Source organism: Pollicipes pollicipes, unplaced genomic scaffold (assembly GCF_011947565.3).
Source record: "Pollicipes pollicipes isolate AB1234 unplaced genomic scaffold, Ppol_2.1 Scaffold_7236;HRSCAF=8622_pilon_pilon_pilon, whole genome shotgun sequence".
In the NCBI taxonomy this organism is placed as follows: Eukaryota; Metazoa; Arthropoda; class Thecostraca; order Pollicipedomorpha; family Pollicipedidae; genus Pollicipes; species Pollicipes pollicipes.
In genome coordinates, this window is record NW_023597036.1 from 144936 (window position 1) to 156593 (window position 11658).

Sequence of the window (11658 nt, forward strand, 5' to 3'; positions counted from 1 at the left end):
AGGGACGAGAGGAGAGAGAGCAGAGAGAGAGGAGAGAAGTAGAGGAGAGAGAGGAGAGAGAGAGAGAGAGAGAGTACGAGAGAGAGACGAGAGAGAGGAGAGAGAGGAGAGAAGGGAGAGGGAGAGGGAGAGGGAGAGGAGAGAGGGAGAGGGAGAGGGAGAGGGAGAGGGAGAGGGAGGGGAGAGGGAGAGGGAGGGAGAGAGGAGAGGGAGAGCGGGAGGGAGGTGTGTGGTACTCGTCATGCGTCATTACGTCGACAAGTGTGCGGGTGGATCCAATTATCATGTGTCGGCTGCAACTATGTGTTTTGCGCGTGGAGGTTGATGACCACCAGCTGCGAGCCATTGACCACCTCGATGTACGACGTGCCCGTCATTGTCTTGAAATATGCATCCCCGCAGCACATCTATCGTCGTGTTGGCGATATCGCTCGAAAACGCACCCTCATACGTACACGCAATCACTTTATCGACTATGGTTCTGCTGCATTCCGAGTAGTGGAAGATCCCTGTCCGAACTACTTCATCACGACGCCAAAGTTTGTAGCCGTCTGAAGAGCTCGCTCCGGTGGGCCGGGGCTAGCGCGCAGTTAGCGCGGCGCCCGATTGACCCCGGCCGCCGGCGGGGCGGCCGGTGACGTCATGGAGCGGGCTGGCTGAGATGCCACGCCGTCCAGCCAGCTGCAAACTGTGGCCTGACCTGACCGCAGCGGTGAACCTTTCCGACGAGTTCAGGCTCGCTTCGAGCGATGCGTGTCTGCACCTCGTTCGCCGTCAAGTGGCCGTTCAAGTGTCTCATGTCGTGTGAGGGGTGCTGACGTTCGTGCCGACCCGCGAGACGGTCCGCCTGTGCCTGCGTGTGTTAGCCGTCGTGATGTTGCGTAGTGTTTCGTACTGAGGAGGGCGCTTCCTTAACCGCTGCTCACGCCGTTCGAGACGCTCATCCTGCTGACGATCTTCGCTAACTGCGCGGCGCTGGCCGTGTACACGCCGTATCCCAACGGCGACTCCAACAACACCAACTCGATCCTGGTGAGTGCGCGCTCCGTCTCGGACGCCCCCCCCCCCCCTCCGTGTGGTGGATCTGGTCAGTCGGACGAGCTGCCCCCTCCCCCCCCCGCCGTGTAGTGAGTCTGGTCAGTGGGACGAGCTGGGCTGGCTGCACGGCGTGGATGCCGTCACCGGGGCTTTGTACTCTTCAGGGAGCCGTTGCTGCCTCCCCCAGTCCCTTCACCTCCCACCCCGGCCTTCCGTCTCCCTCCCATATTTTCGTTGCATCGATGTGAGTCCCAAATCACTAGAATCACTAACAAGTCTCTGAAAAACACCGGAAGGAGACTAGAAACAGCGATTAACGTAGTTGTTTTGGAGAATTACAGTATCCGCCCCCGCCCCCCTCACACAGCCCCAGTGCCTGTTGCGGAGCTCCGCTGACGTGAGCTGCTAATTCGATGGACGTTGTGTGCCTGTTTAGAGGCCAGGATTCCGAACAGGCCGTGTTTGCGCCGCTCTGTGAGATGATGCATGTGCGTGCGCGCGCATGCGTGCTGCACGGTGGGGCGCTAAGTTCCCGCCTCAGTCCCAGCACGCGAGAGCGTGCAGGCGCTTTGATTCTGCGAGTCGTGTGGCTGGTGTCGTGTGCAACTCAGCAGGTCGTGTACCTCTCCCTTTGGGGGGGGGGGGGGGGCGACGACCTCGCATTCTTGTCTGGCTCGGCCTGTCATTCGTAAAACGTACGTCACACTACGTGATGATGTCCGAGACGTAGACCAGGCGATACACTTAGCAGCGCGATGTGATTGATTACTGGCCGCAAAGCTCATTGCGGTCCATGACGAGACCTGAAGGTGATTGGGTTTGTGTCATGGGTGACATTAGCCAGCGACATAGACAGATCGGGTCATGGCCGTCGCGGTTTTCTCCTCTCATCGTGCGCCATAATGGCATTAATATCACTTCTGTGGGTTACAATGGCCGCTCATCTCATGTCCCAAACTAATGCAAGCCTAACATGGTTATGCCAACGCGTCCCAGTTCGAATTAGGAGTGACTGTCGACCATTTCGGCGTCCTGGGACTTAAGCACGCATTCTTCTGTCGCCAAGCAGCCGTGTCCACCCAGGAGTGCGGTCCTCTCCCCCCTTGGGCAGCTGTTGGAGCCTCGGCCGGGCCGCCTCGCGCGCGCTCGCCCGTCGCCCAGCCGTCCTCGCTGCTCCCGGCCGCTCCGTCCGTGCTGCAGTGGTGCTGGCCCGCTCGGTGCCAGCGCCGCTGGAGGGCTGCCAGCAGGGGGCGGGGCTGAACTGGGGCCGCCACGCCTCGCCAGTCAGCGGGATGTGCACGGACAGGGGCCGGCCGGTGGTCTGCAGGCGGTCTGGACGGACCGGCACCAGCGGGGGGTCCGCAGGCGGTCTGGACGGACCGGCACCGGCCGGTGGTCCACAGGCGGTCTGGACGGACCGGCACCGGCCGGCGGTCTGAGCTGACCGGGACCGGCTGCGGCCTCGTCTCCGGTCTCCAGCTGGAGTCCAGCGTGTGTTCAGCCGTGTCGGGATCCGGAGCAGTCGCTTGTGGCCCGGCCGTCGTGGCCGGTTGCCGGTAGCAGCCTGCACGCGATCAGGTGTTGACACGCCTCTCGCATTAGAGCCGGAGCGGCTGCCGGTGGTGCCGTGCTGCGCCCCCCCCCCCCCCCCCCTCCATTTCCCGCTGCGCTGTGGTCGCTCCAGGTGCCAGCAGCTACCGGCGGCGGACGCTCTCCTCGCGCGGCGTTCAACGTGCCCGTAGCTGTGCTCGAAATGCTCGTGCCTCGGCCACGGGAGACGGGTGGAGGTGCCTGCTGTGACGCGTCGGGCCAGGCAGGGATGCGTCGCGGGACCGTCTGTAGTATGCCGCGGACGAGGTCTCGGCAGAGGCGGCTGGAGTCCTAGAGAGCATTTCAAGTGACGAGAACGTGTGCCTTGTTTCCGCACGTGGTGTGCCTTGGCCTAATCGGCGTCGGGGTGAACTAGTCGGCCGTTAGATTAGATAAGGAAGACACTGCTTAAGGAAAATTTCACAAGTGTGTGATTTATGAAAGGTAGCTATACGGGTCACAACTGTTTCGCCAGGACAGTTCCATTTCATAACTATACCAGGTATATTCAGTACATTCTGGGAATCCTCGACTCCCGCACCAACTATCCCACGAGTGCCCAAGAATGCAGCGCTTGTGCGATTCTCCACCTGGACGCCTCGCGCACGGGGTCCACGGGGACTGCCCCGCAGGATTCCCCACGGGGACGCTGCTGTGGCGCGGCCGGGCCGACTGCTGCGCGCTCGCTTGGCCAGCTGGCAGTGGACAGGGCGCGGGTGAGGGCCGAAGCGCCAGCTAGCGCGGGCTGAAGTGGAGCGCCGCCGGTCGGGCCGGTCGAGCTGTCCTCGTCCGGCTCCCGTCGGCCGCCGGTCTCAATACTTGATGGGCCGGCCGGCGGCGGCGCTAGCCGTCACCGACCGGCCCGACTGCGCCCCGGTGGCCGCTCGCCCCGTGTTGGACGTGCGACGGTGGCTGCCGAGGGCTGTCTCCTGTGTGGTAGAGCCGCGACGTCGCTGCCGGCGTGAGCTGCCGCTGGCGAGGGCGTGGTGGCGCTCTGCACCAGCGGTAGGCCTGGCTTTCGGTCGGCTGTGCCTTAAAATACAACAAAGGCTGACAAGGAGGCAGCCGTGCCCGCGCGTCGCGCTCGGCTTGCGTGCAGCTGTACCCACGTTTCGTGCGCTGCGTGCGTGCTGGTGGATGTGCTTGATCTTGCTCGTTGCCGTGGTGTTTCCTTTTGATGGCCGACTGAAAGGACTGACAGAGGCGCCGCTCTTCCCGGTGTAGGGCCGTAGCGTCACATAATGACACGGTGGGACGTCATTGCTGGGCTGAAAGGCATTCCAGTAAAGTCAGAGTTCGTGTTTCTAGCGCCGCTCTCTGCCGCCGATAGAGGAAGTAATTGAGGAGGCTTTCAGACGTCAGGGATCGTTACAAGGAGAAGTCACTCGGCTTAGAGATGTGATCCACGGCCATGATTGGTCTTCCCGAGGCTGACCGTGCGCCGCCGGCGGTCATCCTCTGGCGCCCGCGTCCCGCCAGGTCGCCGTGCGCCGCCGGCGGTCATCCTCTGGCGCCCGCGTCCCGCCAGGTCGGCCGTGCGCCGCCGGCGGTCATCCTCTGGCGCCCGCGTCCCGCCAGGTCGGCCGTGCGCCGCCGGCGGTCATCCTCTGGCGCCCGCGTCCCGCCAGGTCGGCCGTGCGCCGCTGGCGGTCATCCTCTGGCGCCCGCGTCCCGCCAGGTCGACCGCGCTCACGCCGGAGGGCGGCCGGGCCGCTCGTGCATGACCGGCGCCGCCGGCCGTCGGAGAAAGGTCAGCCGGGGGCGGCCTGAGCCGCGCGTGGCACGCCATCTGGTGACCGGCCGGACGCTGCTGCCGGCCAGCGGCGCGCCGTTGCTAGGTGGACTTGACCTCGGCGGCCGGGCTTCGTTGGGCCGGTGGGCCAACGCCGGACCAGGCGGGGACGACGCCCCCCAGCCTCCGAGCCGACCTCCGCTGCTTGTAACGGGCTGTCCTGCGGCCTTGTACGGCGTTCCTCGTACGCCCGTGTCCTTTGTTGCCCTGAGATCCACCGATCCTCGTTATTACTCATCGTAATTTGTCTTGTTAGGAGGCCCTCGGCGTTCATACCCAGAGGTGACCGCAGTGTCGCTGGCTGGGGCGGCGTTATCCCGCGAATTGGGGGGATCATTCTTCAGTTGCTGGCGGCCTCTGGACAGGACCCGGCCGATTAAGAACTAGCGAAATGAGATGGGGGACCAAAGGACCCTCACCTGTATTAGAAGCGCCATCGTGCTGGCATTTGCATAACACCTGCACTGACGCAGATGAGATGAGTGTAGGTACTTGTTTTTCACGTGTTAGGGAAAACTGCTCTTGCGGTCGCGTGAGCCGCAAATAGCTTCAGACCAATATGAAAGCCGCTCAAATGCTTAGGCTTCATATTCGTTACGCGATCACCAGTATACTGCGCACTCAGCTGCAGCCGCACGCAAAGGGCATTGTCAAAAATAGGTCGCCCGCTTCTGCCTATAGCATGTGGAATGGCCATATACCGGAACGTAAAGTCACGAATCATGTGGAAGAAAAGCAGAGAGACGGCCCAGGGAAGCACCACCAGTCCGATGAAACGGCGCGCGGTGAATTTGTAGTCAGGAGTACGTGAATAAATAAGAGCTTGGACAGGAGGCGAAGGTGAACACCCATGTTCCTCTTCATTAGGTTATGTAGATGGAAGGTAAAGAGAAAAATTGAACTATGGAGTTGCCTGTGAAAGGACGTTATAAATGTAAAGACATAAGAAGAGAGTTAGTAAAGACGTTAGTTAAAAGCGTGATTTTTGGATGGAGCCCATCCTAGTTCTGTGATTGAGCCGCGCGCGTCTTGGGCAGAGATGTAAATACTAATGTCCATGTAGTCTCTGTCACTCTGTAACGATGGCTGAGAGTTTTGGTGCAGCAACTTCGAATGGTCATACAGCGCCCAGACTCTCAATCTGCAGAAAGGCTGAGAACGTCTTGGATCTTGTTATTGTTGTGAGCATCGGACATATGATTATAGTTTAAGTTCCAGTTCAAATAGTTTTGTATGAGACAGTTTTAAGCACTTCGTCAGCGTTTTGATGCGATGTCACAGCCCTGGCAGTCCTTCCCTTGGCCGTTAGCATTACGTTCACCATATGTAGTGATGTCATATACCGTCGCACCGGTCCTTCCCTCGGAGGAGGTTACCCAGCTGTAAAGAATACGTCATGTTCCGTTGAATCTGGGAAGTAAAGGGCCCCCCACGCTAGCACATCAGGTCCGATGTATTCTTCCGCGAACAGATCTGAAACATCAAGTGAAGCAGTGAGGAGCGAGGGGTCACGACATCCAGACTGTATAACAACTTGCCCTCAACTCTCAAACATGAATCGCATCGCTAGCCCCACTTCGTGGGAAGCCGGCGCACTCAGTACCACCAGCTGGGCGCAGCCATGGGTACCCTCGCCGCCCCCGCTGCCGCTCCGCCGGCCTGCCGGCCCGGCCCGAGCGGCGGCGGCGGCCGCTGCTGGGCCCGCTCGGCCCGGTCGGGCCGTGCGCCCAGCCGATCCCAGCCGGCCAGCCGGATGTTGGCGTTACGCGCAGGAAATGAGCGTCATTGCCGGCCCCGGAGCCTGCGTCGCATGGCCGCCGCCGTCGGGCTCGGCTGGCGATGGGGGCAGCCCGGCCGGCTCTCCTCCGACCCGCAGCGTGACCGGTCTGACCCCGGTCTGACCTGTGACCTCTGTCTGATTATGACGCCGACCAGGCCTGTGACCCCGGTCTGACTCGTGACCCCGGCCTGACTGTAACCCCGCCAGACCTGTGACCTCGATTTGACCTGTGGCCCGGTCAAACCTGTGACCCCGGTCTGACCTGTGACCCCGGTCTGATTAAGGTCACGGACTGACCTGTGACCCCCGTCTGATTGTGACTCGCGTCGGATCTGTGACCTCGGTTTGACCTGTGATTGCCTTTGTCGGTTTGGCTTGTTTAGCCCCGGCCTTGTTGTTCAACTATGACGTCATGTTTCTCGTGCATATGACGTCATGTTTCTCGTGCACAGCAGCACTTGCACGCGTTTGACGCGATGTCGTGTTCTGAGATTCTACGCGTAGGTATGCGCTGGGTCCTACAAATCGTTGGCTGCGTTGCGATATTAAGGAATGGCGCAGGGGAGTCGGCGGCCTGATGTATGAGAGCCGCCGCTGTGTCTCCTGGGACGGCGGCGACGGCGGCGGGCCGGCTTGCTCCGTCCTACCCCAGGCGCCACGCGGAATGGCGATGTCGTGATGCCGCCGGCCCCTGTGGACCCGGACCGTGACTTCCCAACCCCTGGCCGGTGAATGTCTGTGGGCCGACGCTGGCACGCGTCCACCGTCCGTGGCGCGCTGGCGGCCGACCGCCCGTCACGTGACAGCGTCACGGACGTGTTTTGACCGTAACACGCCGCTGGTGGTGTCGATTCCCGATGGTAACCGTGACGCGTTGCGTTTCAGGAGCGGATCGAGTACATTTTCCTGGTGATCTTCACGACAGAGTGCGTCATGAGGATCATAGCTTACGGCTTTGTGTTACATCCAGGCGCGTACTTACGCAATGTCTGGAATATCCTCGATTTTAGCATAGTTGTTATAGGGTGAGTACTGACCAGTCGTAGATGGGAGTGCGTTTTTTAAACTTGTTGTTGGCCTCGCAGCTATGTTATGCGTGCCTATGTGTTTGTGTCACCATTGTGTTTGGCATACTTCACCGTAAGGTAAGTTGTTGTTCGTCCTGAGCCCTTCAGTTTGATAAACGCCCTTTCCGGCCTGAGATATGGCGTAGGCTCTGTGTGCCACGTACCATCTTTTGTGTTTGCTAAGGTTGCATTGGGGCTAGTCTGGTAATATCATCCCGTGGTCTGCAGATGACTGTTTACCCCGTTTACGACGATGTACATGTCGGCAGGGGCCATGCGAGATATGGGCAGGGCGGTGGTGTATTGCGTTCCATAATCGCGCCGTGGTATCAATCATGTAGGCCCCATGCATTTCGTCGGACCCATGAGAATGTTACGACATGAATCATGCCAGCACTATGCATTTCGTAAGCATATGACCGGTGGGAAGGGTGCTGATGAGGGCGTTTAGCGCGGTCTTCTCCATGCATGCGGGTAATGAACTGTCTCGACAAACCACTTCAATCAACTCTCCATGCCAGTGCCTGTGTGTATGTGTGCACGCTCTCGCGCGCACGCGTGTTGTGCTCCGAGTGGGCCGGCCTGCAAGCATGGTCCGGTCCGGTCCGGTGGTCCGGTCCGGTCCGGTGGTCCGGTTCGGTCCGGTGGTCCGGTCCGGTCCGGTGGTCCGGTCCGGTCCGGTGGTCCGGTCCGGTCCGCCGTGTCCTTACCCCGCCGTGCGAGCCAGTGTGGCTCGGTCCCCCTTGCCACGCTACCCCCCCCCCCCTCCACACACACTGAGTCACACCGCCTCCCGCCGGCAGTATCGTCAGCACGGCGCTCTCTTCGCTTATAGAGGAGGGCTTCGACGTGAAGGCGCTGCGAGCGTTTCGGGTGCTGAGGCCGCTGCGACTGGTGTCCGGAGTACCGAGTGAGTGGCCGTCGCTCGCCGCCGAGCTCCGCTCGCCGCTGACCATAGCTTGCCGCCGAGCCCCGCTCGTCGCTGAGCCCAGGTCGCCGCTGAGCCTCTCTCGCCGCTGAACCTCGCTCACCGCTGAGCCTCGTTCGCCGCTGAGCCTTGCTCGCCGCTGAACCTTGCTCACCGCTGAGCCTCGCTCGCCGCCGAGCCCCGCTCACCGCCGAGCCCCGCTCGCCACTGAGTCCCGCTCGCGCTCGACGGCCGCCGGCCACCGGGACGGACCGGGACGCCACCTCATAACGCCGCCGGCCGCTTCTTGTGACGCTGCCGGCCGTCTCCCAACGCGCCAATTGACGTCGACGTGTCGTAGAAAGTGATACTGGATCTGTTGCGGGAGGCGGTTTCGTAACGGGGCGAGCGGGCCCTCGGCGCGCGTCAGGGGCCCCCCTGGCGGTCGGCGGACCTCGCCGGCGTGCGGCCGCCTCCCCCGCGTCCCGCCCGGTCCGGCGGGCTCGGACCTGTCGGTGGGGTGCGGGCGAGCCCGGCGCCATGCATTATTTGGCGCCGGCCGCGGCCGGCCGGTCACCGGCCCGGCGACTATCCGCCGGGATCGCGGCCGGCGGCGGGTGTGGCGCCGCTCTCCGCCATCGACCCCGCCGGCCGGCGCCGCTGTCAGCTCTGACAGGTGGGGCCGACGCGCTGTCCGGCACGGGTCACGCGCCGCCGGCCGCGACCTCCCCCGCGGCCGGCGGTGGGCTCGCCCGCGCGGCTCTCCGTCGGTCCCCCGACCTCCGGGAGGGGCGGGTCGCGCCGGGACGCGACGGTCGTGAATGTTTCAGCCCGGAGCGCGACAGCAATGTTACTGGCCCGTGTGAGGCGACGACGGGTCCTTGCCGCGGCTGGCGCTGGAGTCAGGAGGGACCTGTCCGGGGCAGAGGCGCCAGTCCCTCTCGAGGGCAGAGGCGCGGTCCCTCTGGGAGACGGAGGCGCGGTCCTTCGTGGGACAGAGGTACGGTTCTTCGTGGGACAGAGGTACGGTCCTTCCCGGTACAGAGGCGCGGCCCCTCCCGAGGACAGGGGCACGGCCCCTCTCGAAGGCAGAGGGGTGGTCCCTCTCGGGAGCGGAGACGCGTTCCCTCCCGGGGCAGAGGCGCGGTCCCTCCTGGGGGACGCAGGCGTGATCCCTCCTGGGGCCGAGGCGAGACACCACTGAGCACCGACGGCGGCCACTGGCGTCGGGCGCTCGACGCCCGGCCGGCGGCCGGAGCCGCCGGTGGCGCGCGCGTGTCGATCGAACGGTGCACTCCTGATCAAAGGTGCCAGCGATATCAAAGCAGGCGTCAGCTGGCTGTATGGACCGGTGTCGGCCGGCGGACGGCCGTGTTTCGTGTGGGATTTGCGATATGTGACAAGAGAAAAGTACGCGATGGCAGTAACGGACGAACTGTGCATTTGTTGGCTTAGACCTTTTGTTGTAAATGAACTCTGTGTATGTGGAGTGCGGGCTCTAAGTGCGAAGAATGGCCATGCCAGACATTGCTGTGCCGTGTCGCTGTTCCGTGCTCCTTGCGCGCCTGGCGGACGCGTTGCGCGTGCCGTTGAATACCGCTCGCATCATTCACCCGTGACATTCAGCCTTCGCGCCGTGGCGGCGTCTGAGGCGGTCTGGTCCGCCCCAACTGGCCTCGTGACCTGCTCGCAGTGAGAGCCGGCCGTGTCCCCCCCCCCCCCGACCCACACCCCGGCCCCACATTGCAGGCAGCCGCCGCTGTGCCAGAGGGCCGGTTGTCTGACGCGCCGGCTCCGTTCCAGGTCTGCAGGTGGTCCTCAACTCCATCCTGCGAGCCATGGTGCCTTTGCTTCACATAGCGCTCCTTGTGATATTCGTCATCATCATCTATGCCATTATCGGGCTGGAGCTGTTCAAGGGCAAGCTCCATCAGACCTGTTTCCACAACGTGACAGGTAAGGAGGCTCGTAATGTGTTGTTTGAGATGAAGCACGCCGTGTGCTCTTCTACACGATGGTGGGCTTATGGGGGCAGCTCTTCTACACGATGATGGGTGTGTGAGCCCAATATTGCCTCGGTACTTGGTGCTCCCATAAGGTCCAGTCAACACCGGCATAGCGGCAGGTCCGTAGGTGCTGCTCTCTTGCGGACACACGGACGCCTGGGCGTGCGTGCCCATGTTCGTCATGCGTCGAGACAGCGGTCGTAATGCATGCAAAGTGTCGAGGAAGTGTATGTGACGCGCTGAGGTCCGATCTCCCGCATCGTGGCATTTGAGAGGTGCGCGCGAGTCGTGCGGCTGGCGCGGTCTGGAGCGGTCTGGGGTGGCGTGATCACGAGGCAGTGCCGGCCGGGGGTATCCTCCGGGCTCCGGGTTGGCCGGGGTATCCTGCGGCCTCCGGGCCGGCCGCCGCTGGCGTGGGAAGCGCCTGGGTGTCGTCGGTGTGACGGGCCGCGGCGCCGCTCGCGAAGGTCGCGCGGCGCCGCGGCCACGCGCGCCCGCCGGCGGGACGCAGTGGCCTGCCCTGAGGCAGAGCGATGAGACAGCGCTGGCCTGCCAGCGGGACCTCGGCGCACACGGCTCAGCTCGCTGCTGAGAGCGTTGCGAGCGGTGGGTTCACACGGCTTTGGCGTGGACGTGGTACGGCCACCGGCAGCTGGAGGTGCCCCAGCTTCTCCCTCACACGGAGAGGTGATCGGCGAATGGGCGGGAATCGGGCCGGTCGAACTCGCGGCGAACTCCCCTCCGGGGGCACGTAGCGCGATGTTGTGTGAAGGAAGAAGGCCTGGGACGCTGGCTGCCATCATCCGCGGTCGCCGTTTGCTCCCGGTCAGACAGGACCGCGGGCAATCGGTCGTCCGCCGCATTCTCCGAGGTGACGGGACGCAGGGGATGAGGGGGCGGGACACGATGGCGCGTCGGGCCGCTCTGACCGTCCGGTCTCGCGCCCGTGGGCCGGCCGAGCGGCGCCGTTGCGCGGCCGCTGCCGACGCTCGCCGGACAGGGGCCGGCCGAGCGCACCGCAGCCGTCCCGCCCGCGCTCCGTCGCCGGCACCCTCGCCGCCACTGCGCTCTGCGTGCCGCCGGCCGTCGGCGCGCCGGGCCGGGTGGCTGCCTTCCGGCGCCTGACGCCCCGGGGGTCACGCGTCGGTGGCCGGCCGTCGGCAGAAACTGTGCCGGCAGCGGCCGCCGCCGCGCCGATTGGCCGGATTGATTCGGCGTGCGGCCGTCGCCGCCCTAATGAGCCCGCCGCTGAAGCATTCTTGTGTGGTGCGGCGTACGCGTGAGCCTCTTCAGCGGCCACGGCGCCGGTCGCCGCCCGCCGCCGCCGCAGACTCGGTGCCCTGGTTGCGTCCGTGGGCGCGTCGGCGCGACCTGCCGCGGCGGGATGCGGCGACGCTGGAGCGCTGAGCGGCGGAGCGCGCACCCGTCACGTCCTCAGTTACTGCCGGCCTGGCGCGCAACGGCTGCCGAATGTCGTC

The 11658-nt window shown here is 63.8% G+C and overlaps 1 protein-coding gene across 3 annotated transcripts in view; it reads left to right on the plus strand.

Annotated features, from left to right (window-relative positions):
- LOC119110816 (muscle calcium channel subunit alpha-1) overlaps positions 1-10231 on the plus strand; it is a 63306-nt gene extending 53075 nt beyond the window's left edge. For all 3 annotated transcript variants that reach the window (XM_037234685.1, XM_037234687.1, XM_037234686.1), the window contains 4 exons: positions 927-1032; positions 7086-7225; positions 8071-8177; positions 9978-10231. In XM_037234685.1, the coding sequence (XP_037090580.1) occupies positions 927-1032; positions 7086-7225; positions 8071-8177; positions 9978-10225 (601 nt within the window). In that variant the 3' untranslated portion in view covers positions 10226-10231. The remainder of the gene's footprint in view (positions 1-926; positions 1033-7085; positions 7226-8070; positions 8178-9977) is intronic.
- The last annotated feature ends 1427 nt before the right edge of the window (positions 10232-11658 follow it).